We start from the raw sequence: 27,122 nt of genomic DNA on the forward strand, positions 1-27,122 counted from the left end.
CTCAACATCCCAGCTCGTCTGCAGCTTGAGAAGCAGCAGTTCCAAGGTGCTGAAGCCACCAGCCAGGCCTCATACACCAGCCAGTACAGGGCAGCTGGGAGGGCATCATAAGCTGGGGCAAAGCGCTTGGTAAAGCTGCCCTAAGGGACACATGTCAGTTCATTTCCCACTTGTTAATTCCTTAGTCGATCCCACTAGTTAGTGAGGTACTCGGCAGGTACTACAGAGCAGAGAAAGAGACCTGGTGACACAATGGTTAAGTGCTTGACTACTAACCGAAAGGTCGGTGGTTTGAACCTACCAGCCACTTCACAGGAGAAAGATGTAGCAGTCTGCGTCCATAAAGAGTACAGCTTTGGAAACCCTATGGGGCAGTTCTACTCCGTCCTGTGAGTCAGAAGTGACTCGATGGCACCCATTAACAACAGGGAGCAGAGATGGATAAGACAGGCCCGGTTCTGCCTTCATGTAACTGATATTCTAGTGAGGGAACTGGGGCTGTGGGAGAGGAGGCAGGTTGAGGTCCCCTCAAGAGTGTTCAGTCTGAACAAAGCCCACTCACCAGTAGGATTAGCAAAAGGGAAAGCCATCTAGAAAACTGATTAAGGGCTTCTGTTTGGAGTCAGACTGATTTAAAATCCCAGCTCGACCCTCTTTGTGTAACCCTGGGCAATTTTCTTCACCCCTCTGCACCTCAGTGGCCAAGATCTGCAAATCAGAGAGAATAATGTCATGTGCCGTCAAGTTGATTCCAACTCACAGTGACCATATGAAACAGCAGAGCTACCCCACTGCGCCACCAGGGCTCCTTAGAGAGAACAATAAAAAACAACCAAACCCACTGCCCTCAAGTTGATAACAACTCACAGCGACCCTACAGGACAGAGTAGAACTGCCCCATAGGGTTTCCAAGGCTGTAAGCTTTATGGAAGGAACTGCCACATCTTTCTCTCACAGAGCAGCTTGTGGGTTCCAACTGAGGACCTTTCAGTTAGCAGCCAAGTTCTGAAACACCGTGCCACCTGGGTTCTGTCAGTATACCAAAACCAAAGCAAACCCATTGCCATCAAGTTGATTCTGACTCATAGCGACCCTAAAGGACAGAGTAGAACTGCCTCACAGGGTTTCCAATGAGTGGCTGGTGGATTTGAACTGACAACCTTTTGGTTAGCAGCTCTAGCTTTTAGCCACTGCACCATCTGAGCAGTGATGGCCTGAAGTAAAGCAACACAGGAGACTGCAAGGTCAAGTAAAGCCATGATGGGGGCTGCTCTGATCTCTGGTTGATGGGGCAGTGAAGTCTTTTCCAAAATGGCTTATTCAAAAAGCATGCTTAGTAGTGATCAAAGACAAGGTAGCATGCAAAATGGGGTTCTGTCACAGGAGAAGTCCTAGGGATGACCTGTTTTATAACTGGAGGGTGTCTGTGGTTACCGTTTTTGCCCACACACGATTATAAGCTGGAACTAAAGCTGGGAAACTCAGAAGATCCTGACCACGAAGGTCCGGTCCCCTGCCAGGAAGGACGCTAAATTAAAAGGGCCTCTAAAATGTCAGATCAGTGTGTTCTCTTCTTCCTTCGCAGTACTATTTCCTAAGGGGTGAGGAGCTGCAGGCGGCCAAAATGAAAGGTGAAAGACAGAACTGGACTGGTTTGTAATTCCTACAAATAAACAAAACCACTCGTTTGGAAAACTCAAATTAGATGCTTGCTTGTAAAGTTTATTGACAACTGTTTGGTCCCAACACACAAAACAGCACTTGAATCACGAAAAAAAAAAAAAAAAAGTGTTCAAACAAAGTAGACAGTTAAGAAAAACATCTCTTCCCCCGAGCCCAATCCAAAACAAACAGTGCAAGATGGGAAAGGGGGTTTGAGTGATAACTTCTGTCTTTTTTTAAACAGACAAATCTCATCGGGTATACCTTTCCGCCCAGAAAGAAAGAATTTCATTGTCTTAATTCTCATACATCATTTCATCACATCATTTAATTAAGCCTCTGGATAAAAAAATAGATAGCAATTGGACTGGCCATTGTGAAATACATTGTGAACACAACGTGCTTCCGCTGTACTTCCACACTTTCAAACAGCGATTGTTAGTCACCCACACGTCCCAGACTGGCTGGCGACTCCGACGAGTAGCATGGCTGCCACACTCACAGGGCAGCACGTAACATCAGCATCATCTTTGTCTGCAGCCCAAAGGACCTGCTCTTCGAGACTGTTCCTAGTGACTTGTAATGAGACCCCTTATGTTTTGAAAGTCCATAATCCTTTACATGCTAGCAAAACTCAAGTCCAAGTGTGCGAACTTGCCTTATGAAATCTCTGAATAAGGCAACCGATGTTCTCATCACCAGCTTCATCATGTTGTTTAAAAGCCTCTTTAAAAAAACAACAAAACAAAACCGCACATTTACATTTTACTTCCTGTAACACTATGTCTGCAGAGGAACTGTCTTCAGAAGGATTCGCAGGGCACCGTAATGCTTAGGTCTTTCCAGTGTTGTTCCATCTGGACTGGGGCCGTTTGTTGAGCACTGGGAATCACTGGCTTCATTTAAAAGATTTGGGGAACAAAAATCTAACCCGTAAAAATCTCTCAATAGCCCTTATTTTGTGGCATTTTATCAAAATGCTGGCTATGAAATCAGAATCCATTTTCTGGCTTTCTAGAAATTACAAACTATAAACATTTCCCCAAAAGAAACCCTCTAACTAGTGGAAGACCTTGCACAACTGGTTCTTTCTGCTCCATGAATCTGCATTTTTGCCCAACAAATACAACCCATTGTAAATGTCAGGTTTCTCCAGGAGGGCTACGAGGCCACCCATCAGCGGACAGGCCTCGGCCAACTCGAGAGCGAGGTCATCCCACAGTGCAGTGCTTCCTCGGGGCTGGCGGAGACATGAGACACCACCGACGAGCCCAAGCATGCTTCCGAGCGAGAAGTAACGGAGTAAAAACAGACACCATTAAAAGACACTAAGCCAACCACACACAAACACACATATACTCACAGATAAAGCTTCCCAGCTACCGAAACCAGCTTAAAAATGACAAAAACCAGGTTAAGTCGGTCAACCTTGGCCTTCGTGTGCACTGATAGAATTTCTGTCTCCCCCTAGTGGAAAGTGTCGATAGCGCCCCGTGAGAGCACCTCGCCACTCAGCTCTGATTTGTCGTTTATGCATTCGATGCATATTTGGAAAATCAGGCTCTCCTGCCAATACTGCCTCTCGACACACAATAATGTGTGCTGTGATTCCAACGCTGACTTTAAATTCAGGACACCAAGACCATCTCCTTTTCCTTAACCTAATCCATAGCAACCTGGAACTTAACATAAAAGGGAAGCTTAAAACACCCTCAACTTTCTAGAAAGCTCCTAAATGGAACCCCAAAGTGGAAACATTTAAAAAATTTTGTCATGAAGTCACATTTGTCAACTACAGACATGGTTAAATAAAAAACGAGGCCCACTACAAGTCACGTGGAACTTTCATCTCTCGACCCGAAAATACACCCTCAGCTCCTTGCTTCCCTTCTCCTTCGGTGTGAGAGCACGCAGAATCACGGAAGAGGCTTGCTCAGAGGACGTATCATGCATTTGATTAATACTGTCTGAAAACATCAGTAAGCAAAGACTTATGGACTATATTATGCTACATGTAGGATCAGACCACGCTTGTGGCTTAGTGGAAGCAAAACCACTTCTTTCTAGCTGAGTTCTTACTGCTCTCTTTTTACGGAACACCATTATATTTCATAACAATTAAGAAAAATTTGGTACAATGTATTAAGGATTCATTAACAAACGCCAGAAGTTTTTCAAATCGTTGTGGGGTAAAGAAAAAAAAAACAAAATTTCAGCTCAAAGCTGTGTTCAATGTACGAGAAACAAAAACAGTTAAGGAAGACATCTAAAGACGAAGGAAGTGGCTTCCAGGGGATTTCATTACAACAGAAAAGGACGTGTTTTTTTTGGAACCCACTTTTGTGTGCAGAATCAGACAGCGTTTCCCCATTCTAATTCTAATGTTCAAAATGAGAGTCAAAGCTTGGTTACAGGTGCAAAGGAAAAGTTGGCAGCCAATTTTACTCTATTTTTGGGTTGCTTTTTGGCTGGGCTTTCCACAGGGTCCTTGCTGGGCAGCGACTCGGGGGCTTCTGAGGAGGGACAGGGAGGCTCGGGGGCAGCTGCTGAGACACACTCTGACCTGGAACCAGAGGTCAGTTGTTCATTCTTTATTGGTACTGGAATTTCAATGTTCTCTTCTTGGTTTAAAATCATAATTTCTGTAAACACAGAAAAGCAAACAAATTAAGTTCCAGCTCTTGTAAGAGGTGTCTTGGTTTTCAGTTCCTCTCATATCTTCTCAAAAACAGTATTTAATAACCCCCAGAATGTCACACCTATGCCACAGTTTGCATATTAGCTATGTGGCCAAAGATTTGTCACATAAATATTTATAAACTGCGTCTCACCTCTCTCCTGGATTTCACAGTTTTAGAGATCTTCCTTTCTGGCTACAGACCAATGGGTAAGTGTTCGAAAAACGTTCCCCACTTTGGACTGTCTACCTATTCCTTCTCTCTGCCAGGTAGCTAAGGGCCCACAGACTGCACAGAACTTAAAGACTTTCTGACCAGGAGGGACTATGGTGTCAGGGAGCTCCTGGGCCATTTCATTTACAGACAAACCGTACTCTGTGTGGATCTAACGCCAGGGAGTGAGGTAAAAACTGCATACAGGCTGTATGGCCCTCGGAAATCCAGGAAGTCAAACGCAGCCAGTTTTCCCGTAGTATTTACAGATCACTGTTTTTTTTGGCTGAGCCACAAAGGTTATTTGAAAAATATGTATTTTTTAACTTAAACTCTCACACTGTACGGCAAGGGGTTCTTACTACAGGGGCACAGAGAAGATGAGACTGATGGGACGGCAGAGCCCTAGCGCCCTCCTCAGGCTGATGCTCCCCAAGGAGAAGGGCAGAGAGAAACGCCCACTGTTCTAATCACCTCTCTTCACACGCACACAGTCCAACTCACGTAGGCTGAACGCCCAAAGGCTATGGCCCGGCAGGAGGGCTACTACCTGTCTCCCACTAACTCTAGGGACGCAGTCCAGAGGAGCACAGAGCACGTCCGCCCTTCACTCCAAAGGAGCACAGAGCACGTCCACCCTTCACTCCAGAGGAGCACAGAGCACGTCCACCATTCCCAGGCTAGCTCTTTCAGGGCAGTTAGCACCTTCCCCCATCTCCTGTATTCCAGATGAACAACTCAGCCCTTTCACTTGGCAACAGGGCCAAGTGATGCTTAAGAACACCGAGGACTGTGAAGATCCACCCCGAAGTCATCAGGCTGTCCCTGTGGGATTCTGGACAGCAGTGTGAGCAGAGTGGGGGGGAAATGGATCACAACAGCTTCAGACGATCAGGGAAGGACTGCTACAGAGCAGGTGGCCACCTCTCAGGAGGGCGGGGACACAACAGAAAGACGCTCGGGGTCCCTATCCTGGCTCTGCCACTTCCTACCCAAGCAGCCTTGGCCAGTTTCCTCTTTTCAAGTCACAAGCTATACCTCAGTCACCTAACCTGTACAGCAGGAGTTAACGCCCCCAACTTCAGAGTTCTGACAAGAATTAAGTGTGATAGCATGTCAGGCCCGAGCATGGGGGTTGGCACACAGTATGAAACACACGACGGCAGCATGCGGAACATGATAGTCTGTCAGCCCCGAGCACAGGGTCAGCACACAGTGTGAGACACACTACAGCAGTGTGCAGAATGTGATAACATGTCAGCCCCGAGCACGGGGTCAGCACGCAGTGTGAGACACACTACAGCAGTGCGCAGAATGTGATAGCATGTCAGCCCCGAGCACGGGGTCAGCACGCAGTGTGAGACACACTACAGCAGTGCGCAGAATGTGATAGCATGTCAGCCCCGAGCACGGGGTCAGCACGCAGTGTGAGACACACAGTGTTGGCCTAAGTAGGTGCTCAACATGTTCCGCTTCCACTCCGTTCCCAGATCACTGAACAGATTCCAGGGGCTCAAGCCATACATGCCTCTCTCCCTCCCTGCCTCCCTCCCTGCCTCCCTCCCTCCCCTATTCATACCCTCATGAAGCCCTAGTACCCTATGGAGTCATTCAATTCTGGGTCCAGGCCAGGGGTAATGTATACATTTGGTGATAGGTGTGCCCAAGGGGCTGAGCACCTTTAAAAAGAGTGGGAAGAGAATGGGAGCACAGAAGGCCAGGAGGCATTCCACATACCACCCCCATGGCTTCCACAGAGCCCAGCTATGTCAGCCCTCCAGAACCCCCGACAGGTTCCCTTGCCTGATGTTCCCCAAGCATCCTCAGGCTACAAATCCAATTCTGCAGGAACCCAGGCCGGGGAAGAGGGTCCTGAACAGTCAGAATGGGTATTTTTACACCTAAAAAGGTATAATCCCCCCACCCCAATAAAAAATTAATATATCAGCATTATGAGTTTTTTTCAAAACCCACAAGGAAAACTCCCACAAAAACACAGTGTACCCTACCAGACGGATCTTGAGGGTGTTCCTCAAACTGGATGAGATCTGCAGATTGGAGGATGACGGGATCTGGTCTCAGCTGAGGGGACGGCAAACATGAAGGGACGGGTTCACACAGGAGGTCGACGGGAGAGCTGCTGGTCAGGCGGAGAAGCTCCTGCTCCGTCTGACTGGGACCTGGGTGCAGAAGGCAGGTCAGCCTCTGACTGGGATAATAGTCTACCAGCAGCAGAAATACGGAGTTGGCACCTGAGATTTTATAAGTCTTGATGATTAAAACCCCTACGTTTCTGTCAGTTTGTTATACTGTGGGGGTTTGTGTGTTGCCGTGATGCTGGAAGCTATGCCACTGGTATACGAACACCAGCAGGGTCACCCATGATGGACAGGTTTCAGCTGAGCTTTCAGACTAAGACAGACTAGGAAGAAGGACCTACTTCTGAAAAGAAATAGCCAGTGAAAACATTATGAAGAGCAGCAGTACACTGTCTGACATACTACCAGAATATGAACCCCTCAGGTTGGAAGGCACTCCAGTTACGACTGGGGAAGAGCTACCTCCTCAAACACAGTTGACCTTAGTGACGTGGATGGAATCAAGCTTTCTGGGACCTTCGTTTGCTGATGTGGCACAACTCAAATGAGAAAAGCGAGCTGCAAACATCCATTAATAATCAGAACGTGTGGAATGTAAAAAGTATTATTCTAAGAAAATCAGAAATCATCAAAAATGAAATGGAACGCATAAACATCCTAAACATTAATGAGCTGAAACGAACTGGTATTGGCCATTGTGAATCGGACAACCATATGGTCTACTATGCCAGGAATGACAGCTTGAAGAGGAATGGCATTACATTCATCATCAAAAAGAACATTTCAAGATCTATTCAGAAGTACAACACTGTCAGTGATAGGATAACATCTGTACACCCACAAGGAAGACCAGTTAATACCACTATTATTCAAATATATGCACCAACTACTAAGGCCAAAGATGAAGAAATTGAAGATTTTTACCAATTTCTTCAGTCTGAAATTGACTGAACATGCAATCAGGATGCATTGATAATTACTGGTGATTGGAATGCAAAGTTGGAACAAAGAAGGATGGATAGTTGGAAAATGTGGTGTTCGTGATACAAATGATGCCAGAGATCAAAATAGAATTTTGTAAGACCAACGACTTCTTCCTTGCAAATACGTTTCTTCACCAACATAAATGGCGACTATACACGTAGACCCCACCAGATGGAATACACAGGAATCAAATCGACTATATCTGTGGAAAGAGACGATGGAAAAGCTCAGTATCATCAGTCAGAACAAGGCCAGGGGCCAACTGCAAAACAGACCATCAATTGATCCTATGCAAGTTCAAGCTGAAGCTGAAGAAAATTAGAACAAGTCCAGAGGAGTCAAAGTACGACCCTGAGTATACAATACCTGAATTTGGAGACCATCTCAAGAATAGATCTGACGCGTTAAAACACTAATGACCGAAGACAAGTCGAGTTGTGGGATGACATCAAGGACATCATACATGAAGGAGGCAAGAGGTCATTAAAAAGACAAGAAAGAAAGAAAAGACCAAAATGGATGTCAGAAGAGACTCTGAAACTTGCTCTTGAACATCGAGTAGCTAAAGGGAAAGGAAGAAATGATGAAGTAAAACAGCTGAACAGGAGATTTCAAAGGGCGGCTTGAGAAAACAGAGTAAAGTATTATAATGACACGTGCAAAGACCTAGAGATAGAAAACCAAAAGGGAGGAACACACTCAGCATTTCACAAGCTGAAAGAACTGAAGAAAAAAATTCAAGCCTCGAGTTGCAATATTGAAGGATTCTTTAGGGAAAATATTAAACAATGCAGGAAGCATCAAAAGAAGATGGAAGAAATATAATCACTCTACCAAAAAGCACTGGTTGACGTTCAACCATTTCAGGAGGCAGCATATGATCAGGAACCAATGGTACTAAAGGAAGAAGTCCAAGCTTCACTGACGGCATTGGCAAAAAACAAGGCTCCAGGAACGGACAGAATACCAACTGAAACATTTCAACAGATGCTTCACTGGAAGTGCTCACTCGTCTGTGCCAAGAAATGTGGAAGACAGCTTCCTGGCCAACTGACTAGAAGAGATCCGTATTTATGCCTATTCCAAAGAAAAGTGATCCAATCAAATGTGGAAATTGTCAAACAGCATCATTAATATCACACTCAAGTAAAATTCGCTGAAGATCACTGAAAAGCAGCTGCTACAGTATATTGACAGGGGACTGCCAGAAATTCAAGCTGGATTCAGAAGAGGACGTGGAGCCAGAGATGTCATTGCTGATGTCAGATAGATCCTAGCTAAAAGCAGAGAATACCAGAAAGATGTTTACCTGTGTTTTACTGACTATGCAAAGTCATTCGACTGTGTGGATTGTAACAAATTATGGGTAACATTGCAAAGAATGGAAATTCCAGAACACTTAATTGTGCTCATGAGGAACCTGTACATAGATCAAGAGGTAGTTCTTCAAACAGAACAAAGGGACACTGCATGCTTTAAAGTCAGAAAAGGCATGCGTCAGGGTTGCATCCTTTCACCATACGTATTCAATCTGTATGCTGAGCAAATAATCCAAGAAGCTGGAGTATATGAAGAAGAATAGGACATCAGGATTGGAGGAAGACTCATTAACAACCTGTACTATGTAGATGACAGAACTTTGCTTGCTGAAAGTGAAGAGGACTCAAAGCACTTACTGATGAAGATCAAAGATCACCTCCTTCCGTATGGATCACACCTCAACATAATGAAAACAAAAATCCTGACAACTGGACCAGTAAGCACCATCATGATAAATGGAGAAAAGACTGATGTTGTCAAGGATTTAATTTTACTCAGATCCACAATTAACACCCATGGAAGCAGCAGTCAAGAAATCAAAAGACGCACTTCATTAGGCAAATCTGCTGCAAAAAAAACCTCTTTAAAGTGTTAAAAAGCAAAGACATCTCCTTGAAGACTAAGGTGCTCCTGACCCAAGCCATGGTGTTTTCAACTGCCTCATATGCATGCGAAAGCTGGACAATGAATAAGGAAGACTGAAGAAGAAATGATGCCTTTGAATTGTGGAGCTGGTGAAGGATACTGAATATACCACAGACTGCCAGAAGAAAGAACAAATCTGTCTTGGAAGAAGTACAACCAGAGTGCTCCCTGGAAGTAAGAATGGCGAGACTAAGTCTCACATACTTTGGACATGTTATCGGGAGGGAAGAGTCCCTGGAGAAGGACATCATGCTTGGTAAAGTAGAGGGTCAATGAAAAAGAGGAAGACCCTCAATGAGATGGATTTGACACAGTGGCTGCAACAATGGGCTTAAGTGTACCAATGGCTGTGAGGATGGTGCAGGACTGTGCAGTGTTTCCTTCTGTTGTACACGGGGTCGCTATGAATCAGAAATGACTCAACAGCACCTAACAACAACAACGATTAAAAAGACCAAGAAAACCTCGAAAATATTACACTGAGTGAAATAAGTCACAGAAGGACAATTATATGATCTCACTTATGGGAAGTTATCTAGGATAAGCAGATGCAGAGAGACCGAAGTTATTACTAGTTACCAGTGATGGGGGCAGGGCACTGGGTTTCTGTTAACGGTGAGGGGATAATTTGGAAATGGGTAGTGGTGATGGCTGTACAACACGAGCGTAATAAATGTCACTGAGTTATACATATAATAAATGTGGAACAGCAAATACCTTGTTATATATGTTTTTATCAACTAAACTAAAACCAAACCTGTTGCCATTGAATCGATTCTGACTCACACTGACCCACAGGTCAGAGTAGAAGTGCCCCATAGGGTTTCTAAGGAGCACCTGGTGGATCTGAACTGCTGACCTGTTGGTTAGCAGATGAATTCTTAACCACTTAAAGTCAGGAGTACTAAAGGTTAAAAAAAAAAAAATCCATTAACAGAAAGATCTGGATAATTCTTTGGTAAATAAAATGGCACACACTAGTATCTCCTAATATGTATTTTTCAGAAACACTAGTCCCTTAAGAGGCCCAGACTGAGCAAAATGGGCTCGACAGTCAGCTTCCCAAGTAGGGAAAGAAAAACACCAGAAGCAGTATGAAGTGGTAAAAACCCAGAGCTAAGAATTAGAAGACATGGGGCCTGATTCTATTACTTCATAGCTCTGCGATCCTGGGCAAGCTACGGAACCTCCTGGAACTTCGGTTCCTCTGATAGAGTGGAGGTACTACTGCCTGAGGCTGTGGTGATGGGGGCTTCCGGAGATGCTTTTACACTGGGATGCTTCATAATGTGCAAAGGGCTGTATAACCAAGGCACCACACAAACACAGAGAACACAACGCTTCTCACTATCTTGCAGAGTTGTTTGAAGATAAAATTCTCATATCTAACAACGGACTCCAAAGACCTTTGATAAAGTTAAAAGAGCTATAAAATTCAAGAAAGTTAATTTGGATCTCTTACAGAAATGGTTCTACTTAAAATCTGCCTTCTCAATTTTATTTTGAGTAATATTAATACATTAATATCCAGTCTTTCCCACAAAAGGACAAATACTGTAGATATGAGTTATAGGAAATACCTAGAATAGGCAAATGCATAGAGATCAAAGCAGATTAGAGGTTGCCAGGGCCTGGAGGAGGGAAGAATGGGAGTTATTACTTAAAGGGTACTGAGTTTCTGTTTGGGTGATGAAAAAGTTTTGGAAATAGTGGTAATGGTTGTACAACATGGTTAGTGTAATTAACGTCACTGACCTGCACACCTAAAAATTGTTAAAATGGAAAATTTTGTTATATATATTTTACCACAACAAATTAAATATATACATGTGTGTATTTACACATACACACATCTATATGCATGTATGTGTGTGCGTGTACATGTATATACACACAGATATGCCGAGGATGGCAAAACGTACTAAGGACATGTTATCAGGAAGCACCAGTTCCTGTAGAAGGACATCATGCTTGGTAGAGGGTCAGCGAAAAAGAGGAAGACCCTCAACAAGATGGACTGACACAGTGGCTGCATCAATGGGCTCAAGCATAGTAACAACTGTGACGACAGCACAGAACTGGGCAGTGTTTCGTTCTATTGTACGTAGGGTCACTGAGTCAGAATCAACTCGACGGCACCTGACAACATATATATACAAGTAAAACCTGAGACAGTCAGAACCTGTGTAAGGCAGAAACCTGTCAGAGAACGAAAATTAAAATGTTTTCCACTAAAACAAGCAATAGAAAAGTGGCAAGACTGCATCCTGTCAAAGGCAGAAAACTTGTGAGACCTGGAAGAACAAGGTAGTTCTGGTGAGTTCTGGCTCTCACAGGCTTCACTGTTTGTATCTCAAGTCTTTCCCAGGGATGTCCTGAATTGAGTAGACATATGGTCATAACTGAGGTGCCAATTAAGGATCTTAACTAGTCAACCATGAAAGGTTATCAAATGTAGCTTTTTCTCTGTTACGCACCAAACACCAAAAGTGTTTTGAAAACATAAAAATATTTAACTTCAATTAATGAAAATGGTCCGTTGCTGTCACTCGCCCCTTCCCCCGACCCCGCTTCAAGTCACTTCTCCTAGCATTGCACAAGCTTTGCATATTTTTCTTCCCTTACCACTGCCACCCACTCCAAGGTTGAGTTTCGAGGCTATGTGAGATTCAGGCACCTCCAGAATCCGCTCATTATCTGAAAGCTGGCTTTCGTGATTGGCAGGGGAAAGCCCGAGTGAACTCAGACGACCTAAAGGACAAAGGACACCGTCAGAGAGAAACGTCAGCCAGAAAGAGGATTTTTAAGAGGGGTGGAGCATGGGTGCTTACTTACTTTTCATGTCATTTTTTAACACTACAATTCTCTTGTGACCATGTCCTTTTATCCAGACCACCTGCACACAAGACAACTACTGGTTAAGCAATGGAACAGGAGGGGGAATAGTCCCTAAAATCCAGGAAGCGGGTGACCTACTAGGCTGGCCTTAAACATACTAGAATTTAGAATTAATGCCGAGAAAAATGTTTCTATGCTCTTTGTTTAGTTTTTAAATAACAGAAGTGACAGAAACAAGCCCCTTATAAAAAGCTGTGCAGACGAAAAACCGTTTAGTCTCAGCTTTAGAATTATCTTTCATGACTCAAAAACACCATCTCCCAACACCAGTTTTGGCATACAAATCAAGACAGTTCTCACATGAGGGCTCTTATCAGCTCTGCCAGAAACTAAGCACACTATGAGAGAATGAAGAGATTCCCCAGAGCCCTAAACTAAACCATGATCATAATGCTAAAAAAATGTCCTCCACTTAACAGTGCTGCTCTCCATCTCCTCAGCTGAGTTAGATGGCAGCAGCGGCACTTGGCTCCCAGCCTCCCCACAAGCAATCTGCCACCCAGTCCCACAGACCTAAGGACCCAAGCATGCTCCACAGGGGTCCCTACTACTTCTTTCCACTACTGCTGTCACTCTGTCTCAATCCCTTCGTGACTCTCATCTGGGCCTCTGCAATGACCGGGATCCTAACCAAGCTCTCTACTCCATGTCACTTCTCTCAGCTGTATCTGTGTCAGGTGGGCAAGGTGGTCCTTTTAAAATGCAAACCTAAGACATCCTCCTGCTCTCTCCACCTAGAGGAGCAAGGCCCTCCACAGTGTGGCTGGTGCTTCACTAGTGGGCTCTAGCATGGTTCTAAATTCCCAAGTACCCGATGCCACTTCTCACTGCTCTGTGCTTGCTCAACTGTCCCCTCTGCTTGGGGTCCCTATTCCCCTCTTGGTCACCTGGTTGACCTCTATACACCCCTCACTGCTCCAGTTCCACTCATGTCCTACCTCACATCAACCCACCCACTGAGCACAGAGGGCTCCTGGCTACCGCTGCACTGACTACCTTGTCTGTGAGCAGCTGTCTCTGTTCGGACTTTCCTATCACCTGACATCTTTCTAAAGACAGGGCCTGTGGCTTATTCCCCTGGCACACAGGATTTTAACAAAGGTTTACAGAATGAGCAAGAAAAGTGAAGATCATTTATTTTATACCAACGGTATGCTGTGAAAGTATCCGTTCAAAGCCTGCCACTTCATTATTACTATTTTATTTATTCGAATTCCATCTTATTATTCCAGCAGACTTAGCTGGGGACTCCACAGGAAGACACTCCTCAGGAAGCACAGAAAAACACCCACCTGAGGGATTGCCCCCAAGAGCTCCTCCACACTGTTGTAGCCATATGACTTGGGTTGCAGTGTTTCTCCGACATACTTGGCATAGGCCATGGGAAATTCATGGAGGAAAATCTGCTGGTAATGGTAAGTATGAAGTAAAGACCGCACGTTCTTTGCAAACAAATACAGGCTTGTGAGCTTCACACATTCCTCTGTCTTATCATTAGTGAAAACCTGGTCCAAAAGAAAAAGCAAGAGGAGAAACGTTGTGAGTGACTTCCTGCCCCACCCTCCCTCAGTGAAGGCCTCCAGCCGAGAGTGAAAAAGTGAGAAGTCAACCAGGGCCACTACACCTCATCTCCCAAACTGGTTTTCTAAGGAATACAGTGATGCAGGACGACGGCATGAGCATTCTTTAAAACCACAATGAAAGAACAAGGGAAAAAAAATCCAATCACATAAGCCAACTAATTCAGAAAGATATAAACATGGCAAAATCCACCCTGGTGCAGGACAAAAGCACCCCAGTCTGTCAGGAGAGCAGAGCTTTAGTTGGCTTTGTCACTGATTTGGGCAGGGTTCCTTCACCTCCCAAAGCCTCAGTTTATTCTTCTATAAAATGGCCATTTGGTTTCAGTGATCTCTAGGGTCCCTTCTAGCTCTGCACACTCTAATATTAGAAATACCCTGAAATTCAGCGGTTTCCATTACGATGGTTCTAGAGAACCGTTAGCACGTGTACCTCGACTAAGTAAGGCAGACTCTTCAGGAGTTCGGTCAGGGTCATGAATCCATATTCACAGGGGTTGAGAGGAGCACTGTGGGTGGTTTCATAATGTCTCTTGAGCGCATCAACCGAGAGGAAGGTGGTTCCTTCCCAAGACATCAACAACACCAGCAACTGGGCAGTGAGAGACCGTAGAGACTTTCGGTTGATCAGCTGAATCTGTTTGCCAGATTCCATATCAGCAACCTGGAGAAAATAAGAATTCAAACTTCTCAGAACTCAAGGGAAACAACCTAGGTCATAAGCAGCTCAGCTATTTTCATTTTTGCTTAATGAGGCCAATAAAGGCAAAATCACCAATTCTTTGTCTTAAACGGAAATAAGAGTGAGTAGGCTTGTTTTTAGCTTCTTTGGGACACCAGAATCAATACTTCAGATGAGAATAGAACAGAAATTTTTCTCTTTCTGTCCACAAACCAGAAACTTCCATCAATACTTCCCTCTCTTTTAAGGCAGTAATGGTGGAAGAAACTGCTATTACTCTATTTATTTGTTCTTTCCTTCTACTCCCTACTACAGAAGGAGACAGACTGGCCAGCTGACATCTATTGGCCCAAACTCAACTCAGGAGTTCAGGCTTGCTGTGCTCGGGGGGCTGAAGGTGTGCTGCAGGTCAACATTCTGCACCACTGCTCTGTAGACCCACCTCACCCAAGGTCCGGGCTGGAGTGGTGGTATAGAAGACCCACTCAGACAAAAAAAGCAAGCTGCATTTTTCTGGTCCACCAACACTAGCCAAAAGCTGGGATTTTGCTCTCTGACTACATGTTTACTCCTCAATTATCTCAGATTCTCAAGGAGACTTAGGGCTTAAGTGATTAAGCGCACTGAGAGGCAAGCCTTATAAAAATGATACAGGTTATCATTTGGGGACCAAACAGCATGTGAAGAGACAAGCATCTGGTGACTGAGGTGAGCAGAGCAATCACGTATGCCCTGGGGAGTGGGGGATGAATCTGTCAACTGAGCCTTTCCTGGCACTGAATGGGCAGAGCTTCAGTACACACGCTGCTTAGGCACTGATAAGTCAAATAAATGTTTGCTACTAAGCCTGTTTTTCCCTGGTTTCTCAGCCAGGACCAAAGGTCTCGAGGCCCACACTAAGGGCTAGGCAATCGCTAGCTTGGACTATTTGGGGCTTTGGCTTCTGAAGAGGCAGAGGGGCAGGTGTCACATGAGGAGCCATCCCAAGCTCAGTGTTTTTACCTTGTCCTGAATATCGTCCTAAAGCTAAGGCAGGACTCAGGCAGAGCTGTGTAGGCGGAGTCCCACTCCACCTGATCTACTCTCTTCCCCTGCCTGCTGCCACACACTCCTCATGGCTGTGCATTTGTGGAGACTCAGACTACAGATTTCCTCCTGAGAAGTGGGCTTTAATCAACCCACAAATACAAGTCCAGGAGAGTGAGTCATCTTCTTAGATGCCCAGACCATCACTGCTACTCCAGTTTTTTAAATAGAAAAACAGAAAAACCTCCTCCTTTGATGCTACTTAGCTACCTCCCTTGATTCTCAACCCTGGCTGCACATTAAAGTTACCAGGGAAACTTTTTAAAAATGCCACTCTTCAGACCACATTGAGACTAATTACATAAGAATCTTGGAGGCAGTGGTGAAGTCCAGGCATCAATATTTCCCAGAAACTCCCTGACAAGTCTGGTGGGCAGCCAGGGTTGCACACTGAGGCCTTGCTCATCTTCTGTCTTTGTTGTTCATACCCAAACCTCCTAGGCGCTCACCATTACTCATCAGAGTCTTTGATCAATTATCTCCACTTGGCTAAAGTCAATGGTCAAGTCAGTCCTATTTCACTTCCCTCTCAGCAGTATGTGACTCTGCTGACCAGTTTCCTCCTTGGTTTCTGGGACATAACACACTCCTAATGTTCTTCCTACTCTCTGCCTCCTGTGAAGGCTCTTCCTCATCTGACCAGGAGATCACCAGACTGCTTCCAGACCCAACTGGGGGTGCCACCACTTAATGTTTTCCTTCCCATTCCTTCCTCTGTGTAGTGGTATTTCCTGGTCCTATGGAGGAGGCCTGAAACTTGTCCAGCTGCTCTGCCTACTATGGAAGGGTCAGTTCAGTCTACGGTGGGGAAGAAGAGGAAGCTATCCTCTCTAATACAGCTCTACCAACAACAAAGGCAATTCTGAGCCCTAGCTTGCTCTAAATCTATTCCTTAAATGAGTTGCAATCAGGAGAGGAGATTTGTGATTACCAAAAAACCCAAACATTTAGGAAACAAAGGTCTGTTTGAAAGGACCCAACTGCAGGCTAGCAGTGCTGAGACTGAGGCAGCTGAGAGTAACACTGATGAAGTGACCTCATCAGTTCAAACAACCATTACTTTGGCAAGGTTGCTAATAGACACACAAAAGCAAGGCCGAGACTCTAAACTGCCAAACTTAAGTCATGTTCTATCACCTAACAAGTATTACTAATGGCAGGCAAAGCAAGGTGTGAAGCAGCAGTAAGCAGTGCAAGGAGTAAATGCAGAAATGCTACAGCAGACATAAACCTCCCGGTGACAGCTGCGCCACCTAGAGGTCTTATTCCATAAAAAATAAACAAAAAACTCTCTCCTTACCTTTACGACATGGCAGAGTTTCTGTGTTAAAGCCGAAATTGAACTGACATCATAGTCTTGGAGACGAAATGTGTAGCCAAACGTTTTAGCATATTCTGTGAGCAGATCTGTCATCATAAGGCAGTTATCTTTTTGGGACCGAAGGAGTTTAACAAACTGGGCAGCTAGAGCTTTGAACCTTTCTACCTCTGTCAAAGTAAGGATTTTTTCTTCCCCACATTCCAGTACCTTGGAAAACACACAGGGAGGAGGAGACGGAGATCCAACAAGTTACGACGGCTCATGGAATCAAATGGCAGGAAAATGCATAAAAACGAGTCACTAAAAAGCACTTTTAGACTCAAAAATAATTATACTAGAGTCAACAGAAATATGGTTTAACTTAGCAGAAGTCTAATGGCTTAACATTGGTCTCACCCCCAGCATACAGGATCTGAAAAGCACGGAGTTAATGAAAGAATGTTGTTTTAGGAAATTCAACTAGCCCTTTTTATTCAATATTACCCTAAAACAAATTAGAAAAATAAGTTGTTTCTTTTTTGAAGGAAAAAGGCACATCTGATCAGATTATTTCCAGATTTTCATTTTCTTTCCTAATGCCCTACTTCCCAGGAAAATCAGCCTTGAAAATGAGAACACACCCCCGTTCCCCCACATGTTGTTCTGAAAACTACTCATATAATTAGAATTTCTTAACTCACTTGTAAAATATCAGGTATGGCTTCAAAAAGTTCAAGTAGTTTGGTAAACCCATAGTAGGAGAGTTTGCACTGCCGGCCAAAGTGGTGATGGTAAGAGGGGATAAACTTATTGAAGGGCATCCGGAAATGGGGCTGGTGGCGCAGCAAATCCACAACATCTTTGGAGAACTGTTTTGTCCTTTCTATTTCATCCTGGGTACGTTCTTTGAAAAACAAACAGAAATCACAATCTTTGTCTACGCATTTATGTTTAACATTCACACTATACTGAGCTCTGTTCAGTTTACAAGAGATAAATGCTTTGTCTTCCAAACACAGCATCTCAAACAAACATATATAAATAACTTCCTTCTTTGCAAGTGGTTCTCTTACATATTCAGGAGTAGAATACCTTGGAAATCATGATAACTGTTACAGTATACTATGAAATACATAAATATGTAACCTCTGCTCTACCACCCCAAAGATATGACAGTGTGTATATGTACCCCAAAAATATCAGTGTGTATGTATGTATATTTGTGCATGTATATATATATATACGGTAAATCCTACAAAAACCAGAACCTGTGTAAGGCGTAAACCAGTCAGCGATAGAAAAGTGGTAAGATCGCACCCTGCCAAAGGCAGAAAACTTGTGAGACCTGGAAAAACAAGGCAGTCCCGTGGCGTGCCAGCTCTCACAGGCTTGACTGTGTATGTATATATACGTGTGTGCCTATATGTGTTTATATAAACATGACAGCGACATGGCACACAGGTCTCTGTACTTGAAAAAAGTAGTATAGAAATGATTTCTGAGAAATCACACTTCTGAACAGTCACATACTTTTTAGTTATTCATTGTCATGAGGCATCAAAAATTTAACAAAAATACAAAAGAGAAAAAGCTTAAGCTTAGATTTTTTTTGCTTCTATTCATTTTTAAATTAGAAGCAGGAAAAGACTGACGTTACTAATTTTGGCTATGGAATGCCATGAATCCAGGATGTCAGTTTTCTGCAGGAACACATTTAAGAATCATCATTAATACTAGTGGGGGATAAAGACAGTAGGTAGATTTATTTTTATCTATCCTACCTCCCAGACCTTAACTGGAATTACTAAAATTGGAAAGGCAGAAAGAAAAAAAACATTCATTTGAGCTTTTTTTCCTTCTCAAGGGTGCCTGTGGCTTAAATAGTCACAGATAGGAGAAGAAGTCATTTTAACAGTGTTGTTATGCCTGATTCCTTTAGAGTGAATTCTAAAAAATTAGCATGCTTTTCTTCTTCTTGACTAATGGTTTTTCCTATTCTGATACACCTAGGACCCACAGCATAATAGAGCTGCAGTTGTCAAACTGAGCTTCCCACAAAATCTTCGGGGCCCACAGACAGAAGGGAAAAGCGCGTCCCCTGTACGAATTCTTTTTAAAATAACCCCTGAGATAGACTAAAGCCTTCTGGCACATTAAGTCAACATACCTCTTTTGGGGATACAAATTACCATTTCATTATCTTGCTGAGACAAGGAGATAGTTGTGTCTGGAATCTCTGACAGGATATCAGTCAGCTCACAAACACCATATTCAGTGACATCCCAGTCCTTCGAGAAACACCTAGATTTTAAAAATGGAAATGAACAAACAATAAGTATTATCACTTGGTAACATAACTTTGTAGGTTTTCCAAAAGAATGCAAAATTAAAAAGTTAGGTAATTATTTAAAATTTGGGGGAAGAAAAAATGCTATAAAATGTTTGCTTTCATTTTTTTTTTTTTCTCTTAACAACTCACCAATGATAAGCCTGTGAGAATTCTCTCACAATGACCTGTTTGCTGGCTTGGGATTTGAGAAGTTTTAGTAAATCCTGAGTAAAGCGCTTCACCTGGGCCCTGTGTGTAAGTGTCAGCAAACGTTTGGAGCCCATTCCAAGAATCTGTAAATCAAACACTTTTGATTATTTAAACTTATAGGACTTTGACAGATCCTGACTTTCTTGTTGATAGCTCTCTCTCTTTTCTGTTACCGCCCTCAGAGAACGACTCCCTTTGTGTATGGTATCTGCAATTTGAAACACATATAAATCAATAAAATGTATGCAAATTGCCAAAATGAACAACTGCCCAAGTGCCGGGGACCCTTTTTTTGCCCTGCACACCTTTTCCCAAATAGCCATGCGCACAGACGTGAAATGCATACTACCAACTTGGGCAATTAATTTTGTCTCTAAGAGAGGTGAAACTTCCCAGGCAATTTTTTCAAGTGGGTGCAATTCAGTTAGACACCTTAATAGGCAGACTTCGGAAGGACCAATGCTAAACTCTAGCCCAGTAACTAGTCTCCCAGCTGGCTTATGAAAAAGGTGAAGACCTTGATTCTCACATATGCACCAGTATACAAGTGCACAGATGTTCACAGCAGTTCCCTTGCAACAGTGAGCAATTCTGGAGAGAACTATGCTTAGGAGGAACGTCAGTCTACAGAGGCTAAAGGAAAATATCCCTCAGAGCTTAGAAGGAATCCTTTTCAGCTAGAAGCTTGTAGCTTTCTGAGAGACTGAGTAGCCACCTTGTGTATGTTTCCTGCACTTTGAAGAAAGCGTTTACAGCATGTTTTGCTCTCATTGGTTTTTTTAGGAGTTAGGTTACTAGCTCTCCTGTTTCTTTGGCAGGGGCAGCTGAAGCCATGAAGGAACATTCCTGTCTTTAAGGAAATAATGATCATGCCTTACCTGCAACACATGAGGCACTGCTTCTAATAATTCAATCAACTTGGAATAGCCATAGTCTGATACTCGGCACTGCTTCGCAAAATGATGGTGATAGGATGGGATGAAATTACTAATTGGTGTAACACAGAATGGCTGGTTCTTCAGTAAGTCAATCACTTCCCTACTGAACTGGATCAGCTGGGGGTTCCCTACTGGACTTTTAGAACGCAGAAGCCAAGGGTCTAGATACATGGGGTGGGGGGGAGAAAAACACATGAAAGACATAAAGTATGATTTCACCAGCTGAAGTAAAGGAAGCTACTGTTTCAGTCCCTTGCTTGAGCTCCATCATGAGCAAGCAGACTAAACCGAACAGTTGCTTCCTTCTCAACCTCTACACTCATGTCCCATACAGTCACTATGCTAGCCACAAATATTTATGGGCGGGCAAACGGTGCTGCCCCCTCCCTGTCTCATAGCAGAGGTGAGGCTCAGGAAGACCAAAATGCCTGACACCTACCTGCATTTGGAGGCGGGGGCTTGTTGTGAATCCATTTAAGCACTTTGACGCCATTCTGTGCTGTGGCAATGTTTACACCTGGAACACAGGTGATGAGGTGTTCTAAGGGAACACCCCCTCTATTTTCCTGTATCACTTCTAGTTCACCAAACTCTGCAGCATAACAATCTGGAAAGCTGAGGGGGGGCGGGGTGGAGTAAATTAAAATGATGAAAAAGCAAAACATCTACTAAACAGAAGCCTTTGTTGAAAAAAAAATTTAGGAGCCTTTATTTTAATGTACCCATTAAACGAATAATTTGTTTAAATGCCCATGATCTGGGTTTGAACATTAAAATCAAGGTCTCAGGGAAGCAATAACGATGGTGTTTACTTCTCTGATGCATTCTGATGGTCCCAGAAATTCACAAACAATTGTCCAGTAGAAGAGGGGGTGAAAAATAAGGCAACTGGGTTCCGAGTCAGTTTTTGCATCTACTTTAACGTTCCACTGGTATTAAGGCACCTTGCTCTGTTAGCCTTTGTATTAAGTCTACCATCGTAACCAATGGTGTGGTTAAATGGATTATTATTATTTTTGGCTAAATGGATTTTTAAAGACTACTTTTCTCTAATTTGGGAATTTACGAGATGAAGTAGCTGAGGCTGTGCACACTCTCCTGGCACTTGTGCCTACTTCTGTTACAGCCCTTACATCTCTCCCTCATGGGGAAGAGACTATCCTATTCATACACATCTCTCCCTCATGGAGAAGAGACTATCCTATCCATAAGATTTCTAGAATTTAGCACAAACTCAAATTTTCTTGTTGGAATACTGAGTGAATAGATCCCATTTCAGATACACTTTAAGTGCCCACAAGGCTAAGACATTAGGATGAAGCATTCTGCAACATTTGCTTGTGGGTAAGTGTGGGCAGAGAGGGCAGTTTCTATAAAAAGGAAAACTATGGCATTAGATTCACAGTGACTTTGCTATGATTCACCTTAATAAAGGCACAGTGCCCTCATGTGTCTGGAGAAGACTATGAACTTGAGGCGCAAATGTCTTCAAAGAGAGAATTACAAAAGGGATCTTGTAAGAGTCTGGATCAAATTCATGTTCACTGCAGAAAAGAGAACAAAACACTGAGTTGACAGTGGTCCATCATCTAAAACGTTTGCAAATTAATTCTAACACATGTTCCATGACCTTACACAGAAGGATTCTTTCTCAGGGAAATGGGGCGGTGTACCTGAACTCCTTATTGGAACAATGCTGTCGGCAGACAGGCTCATGGTATTCTAACTCTTCAAATATAATTGGGCTGCAATTTGCTGAGGAGCCATCATGCGACTGGGATGACCCCAAAGGGCTCTGTCGGGCTTGGCTACTTGGTAAAAGACACACCAGTCTTCCATTTCCTTGTTCACGGATTGCCACTGTGTCTGTTAATTTATATAAATCTGACACATTCAACTTGTGTCCAAACCTACAGCAAGGAAAAAAGGAGATGTCAACTTGAGGAGAATCTTTTTTTTTTTTGATTGTACAGAAATGCCTATTCTGTTTAAGAAAGGGCTACAGTCAAGAAAAGTGAGAAGCATCTTTGTTATCCCCTTGTATCAAAAATGGTTCCACTGTCCCTTCAAAAGTCAAACAGGAATAATTCTACTATAAATTCATCACTGTTGAACCAGTCATGCTTGGCACTCTTCGAGACATCTCTGGCTCCTTCCCCATCACAACGGTTCCATCGTTTGGGCTTCACCTAATCCACTGGCCAAGGCCCAACTTCTCCCTGTCCCCCCCTTCTTCCACTCTCCCCTCAGTTCCTGTAAATGATCTCACTAACTTTATGAGACCAAAAGCTATCTGACATGACCACACAACTTTGCTCACCTTTACTTCCAAATCTCTGTCATCTCTCACAGTCTCTGCTCTTCCACCTCAGAGGAGAAACACCTCCTTTCCACAACTTCTCCCTTCCATCCCTTAAAACCTTAGCCTCAGAAACTTTCTCTCAGGCCTGACTCCTTAACCATTGCCCTGACTTGCATCTTTCATACTATGGTGCTTAGAAGTACAGGCTCTAGAGACAGATAAACTTGAGTTCACATACTGACTCGACCTCAACGTGTGTGACCTTAATTTATTTAACCTCTCTGGGCTTCGGTTTTTCCACCTGTACAATGGGGGTGATGATAACCCCTATCTTGCAGGGCTAATGCAAGGATTAAATGAGATTATACACGGACAAGGCTTAGCACAGGATTTAGCACAGAGTAAGTGCTCAATAAATGTTAGCTGCTCTTGTTATTGTCTATCCAATGCTTCCTTCCCAGGGCCCTATACACGTCAAATTTCTCCTCTCTGGACCCAATTTTTTGTTCTCTTCCCCTCACTCAGGCTCTCACCCTCGGTCCTGTACCCCCTTGTCTTCACTTAAATACATAGGGCTGGTCCCTCAGGAGTGGCTTCTGCTATTTTACCACCCAGCCTGTCAATCCCTTCCCTCCTGGATTTCACCCACCCTACTCTGCAGAAATGAGTCTAAAGTCACCAGTGGCCTCTTCCTCATCCCCAAACCTCACACCATTTCCTTAGTCCCCTCAGTGTTGCAGCCCATCCCCACATTCCTGACCTACTCTCTTTCTACATGTCCTACTTACAACACACTTATTTTGGGTTCTCGCTGGCTTCCCTGCCTCCAGACCAGCCCTTCTGTTTCTCCTCTCTCTTTTGACCTTAACTGTTCCCATGATCACTTTTAGGCAAATAACTATAATGATCACTTTTAGGCAAATAACTGCCATACCTTCAGAGCTGACTTGTTTCCTGAGGGCACCTCCAAATGTGCAGAAGACTACTCGAACTTTACTCAGATACTCCAATAGTCCCTTAAAACTCACATGTCCAAAAACAAGATCAAAAACTCCTTTGTACCTCCTAAACATGCTTTATTTCCCTCTTTCTCTTTAACTACACAACCATCCTCAGTCATCCAGGACAAAAACTGGGAATCACCCCTTTTTACCTTGACCACTATATAAACCTAGTTACCACATTCTGTTTCACTGGCATTTGAGATGCCAGTTGTCTCTAGTTCCTTCTGTTCCAACAGCACCTTCAGACCCTGGACTGGTGCAGCACTCTCCCTTCTCTCTGTTCACGACACCTCAGACACTGCTGTTACCAGAAGAGCCTTTCTGAAGCGTGGCTCTGGTACCACATCTCTCTCCTCCCCTCATTCCTCAAATACTTCACTGGTTTCCCATCACCCACAGAACAGTGGTCAAACTCCTTGTTCTTTCCCTCATCTGCATCCAAAAAGTACTATCTCCACCCTATTTCCTCTTTTAATGACAGTTCTCTTCATTTTATATAATAATTTGTGAGTGTCTTCTCCTCCCTTCTAGACAAGCTCCTCAAGCACAGGGCACTGTCTTGTCTAGTTCTGCATTCTCCACAGTGCCACAGTCTTTCATTCCACCAATACTTGTTGAGCACCTACTATGTGCCAGACACTGTGCCAGGTACTGTAGATGTGGTACTAGGCCAGACCCAGTCTTTATCATTCTAGAGCTTACAGTCTATTAGGTGCTCAAAAATGTTCGTTCAACAAATAGTAAAACTAATTAGCCAACCGGAAAAAAAAAAAAAAAAAAATGGGTTTGAGGACTAAAATTCTAAATTTTCTAAAAATGAAAGAAGTTTTTAAAATGTATATTAAAATAGAAATTTAAATCTGGAAACCCAATTATGTTAGTCTCGTTCCCTCTACCAGGCTAGAAGTTCCTTAAGAGTCACTACTACAGTTCTGTGCATGGAAGTCACCACTAAGTACTGACTGGGTTTATGAGAAAATAAGCTTAATGAACTTACTTTTTTTCATAGATATCTGTAAATTTGAAAAGAGGCAGACAACATGCAGGAGCATCCTGAAGAATAGACATTGTTTCAGCACTGTAAGACAAAATTTTAGTTAATTAGCAAACCGACTTTTTTCTATATTAGAAGCTGTATTTTAAAAACAAAGTTCACAAAATTAATGAACACTGTGTATGCAAAACAAATTTACCTGTTCCTGTATGTCAGAATTCATCTTCCAGAAAAATTTAAAGAAAGGATCTCAGGGACAAGCTGATTAAAGAAAATTAAGTCACCCACTAGGATTTTTTCCAGACTCAAATCACAGGGCTTTCCACACCTGTGTATCAGAAAGACGCTGACTAGTCCCGTGGGGCGAACACCTTGTTGCTAATTCAGAGCAGAAGGTGGAACAGTGTGAATGTCTCCTGCCATACTCGTAGTTGAGGATACACAGTTAAATACAATATGATCTCAACTACGGCTTGAAAAAACAAAAGGCACCAAAAGACATCCAAAGGCAGAGAGGGGGAACCCTGTCAAACTGTTAAAGACTGGCTGCCGTTGAGCCACAGGACTATGGATGCTTTTTGTGCCTCTTTTATCTTTCTGAGCTTTCCAGATTTTCTTCAATGAGTATTATTTTTACTCTCAGGAAAAACAACCCATATTTAAAAAATATTTTTCTGCAGTTTTAATTAAAAAAAATAACAAAGCATTAACAGTGAACTACATGTCAGAGCAAAAATTCTCAATCATCCAAACAGGTATTAAGAAGTCTCGATTTATTAGTTCTCCTCAAAACAAAGACAGCCAGAGAATAATCAATGCCAACTACAGAATAAAATCACCACCTGACTCCTAAGACTGATGTAGTCATGATGGCGACAGACCTACATGGATAGGTGTCTATGTGACATTAAGAAAAATGCCGCGAGTTGAGAGCTTGGAGCTACGTACCTCTACCTTTTATAGGCAGGTCATCTTCTACCGAGATCTGAGGGTAATACCTTAGACTTTTCAGGTTTATAAGCCTTTACTATAGAAGTCTACTATTTTTAGAACCTGTTCTGGATATGTGGGGTATTATTTTACTGCTAAGTGCCTGCCAACTTCAAGCTATACTTCCCCTTTGCTTCTTAAGAGGTCTGGTGGCACAGTGGTTAAAGCACTCAGCTACCAACTGAAAGGTTGGTAGTTCGAGCCCACCAACCACTCCATGGAAGAAAGACGTGGCAGTCTGCTACCATAAAGATTATAGCCTTGGAAACCCTATGAGACAGTTCTACTCTGTTCTAGAGGGTCATTATGAGTCAGAATCAACTCAATGGCAGTGGGTCTTGGGTTACCTGTGTTTATGACTTGAGCAAGGGTCAAATAGCTTATTTCCAACTCTGTCACTGACAATAAGCATTACCACATGTGAAATCATTACAAGAGGGATAGGAATGTGTTAAAATCTGTTTTTATTATTTCCAAAATTGTTTCTGGGTCAAACGTTACTACATTTCCTGAAATAAATGGCTTAGTTTTTTTTTTTTTCTTTTTTTACCTCAGTAAAGAGAGTGATTTATTAGTAGCTCCCGTGGCAAGTGAGACCAGGATTTTCTTGCCGCCAATTTTGTATCTGTGGAGGCTGTTCACCGCGCTGATTGCTTCTTGTAAGGTTTCCATCTGGACGACAGCCTTCAGTTGATAATCTGTGTGAGGGCTGAGCTCAACACTCTTCACCTACAGCAGTAACAAGGAAAATGGAAATCTGTGCCACCCCAGAACCTGGCCATCTTAAAACAGAAGGTGAGTCATTAAGGAACATGTTGGTGAACTTCAGTGCTGCTGTGGGGAAACCTGTCTGAACTCTGCACTTCTGCTGAGCAGAGCTCACGTGAGCTAGGCGAGGGTGACCTCCAGAGAAGGAAGGGAAGCTGGTCTGGTCCACCTGTGCCCTCTGGCACACACAGCTTTCCAAGGCAGACTCAGAGGCCAACAAGCGTGAGCAATGTCCAGGGTCTTCTCCAGACCCTGCAAAAACCCAGATCTATAAAAGCTGTGTTTTTAGCAAACTGAATCATATAATAACCAAAAACAGCCAATGTTACTTTAGAATCCTATTTCCATATTTGTAGCCGGAGCTAATTAAAACCTATCAGTATTTTATTTCCCAAAGTCACACTTAAATCCTTGCCCAAGATCACAAGTGCTTCTCATTT

The 27,122-nt window shown here is 43.3% G+C and overlaps 1 protein-coding gene across 6 annotated transcripts in view; it reads right to left on the reverse strand.

Annotated features, from left to right (window-relative positions):
* Positions 1 to 1,127: 1,127 nt before the first annotated feature.
* The window catches only part of MARF1 (meiosis regulator and mRNA stability factor 1), a 43,810-nt gene continuing 17,815 nt past the window's right edge, over positions 1,128 to 27,122 (reverse strand). For 5 of the 6 annotated variants that reach the window (XM_010601230.2, XM_023540912.2, XM_010601232.2 and 2 more), the window contains 16 exons: positions 26,465 to 26,643; positions 24,928 to 25,008; positions 22,298 to 22,534; positions 22,049 to 22,168; positions 21,064 to 21,239; positions 20,565 to 20,785; positions 19,627 to 19,769; positions 19,315 to 19,448; positions 17,849 to 18,051; positions 17,148 to 17,375; positions 14,513 to 14,743; positions 13,792 to 14,004; positions 12,437 to 12,497; positions 12,227 to 12,352; positions 6,563 to 6,733; positions 1,128 to 4,304 (listed from right to left, as the gene is read on the reverse strand). In XM_010601230.2, coding sequence (XP_010599532.1) covers positions 4,060 to 4,304; positions 6,563 to 6,733; positions 12,227 to 12,352; positions 12,437 to 12,497; positions 13,792 to 14,004; positions 14,513 to 14,743; positions 17,148 to 17,375; positions 17,849 to 18,051; positions 19,315 to 19,448; positions 19,627 to 19,769; positions 20,565 to 20,785; positions 21,064 to 21,239; positions 22,049 to 22,168; positions 22,298 to 22,534; positions 24,928 to 25,008; positions 26,465 to 26,643 — 2,769 coding nt within the window. In that variant the 3' untranslated portion in view covers positions 1,128 to 4,059. The remainder of the gene's footprint in view (positions 4,305 to 6,562; positions 6,734 to 12,226; positions 12,353 to 12,436; positions 12,498 to 13,791; positions 14,005 to 14,512; positions 14,744 to 17,147; positions 17,376 to 17,848; positions 18,052 to 19,314; positions 19,449 to 19,626; positions 19,770 to 20,564; positions 20,786 to 21,063; positions 21,240 to 22,048; positions 22,169 to 22,297; positions 22,535 to 24,927; positions 25,009 to 26,464; positions 26,644 to 27,122) is intronic. The other variant, XM_010601233.2, reaches the window with a different exon arrangement.

This window comes from Loxodonta africana, chromosome 12, assembly GCF_030014295.1.
Source record: "Loxodonta africana isolate mLoxAfr1 chromosome 12, mLoxAfr1.hap2, whole genome shotgun sequence".
NCBI lineage: Eukaryota > Metazoa > Chordata > Mammalia > Proboscidea > Elephantidae > Loxodonta > Loxodonta africana.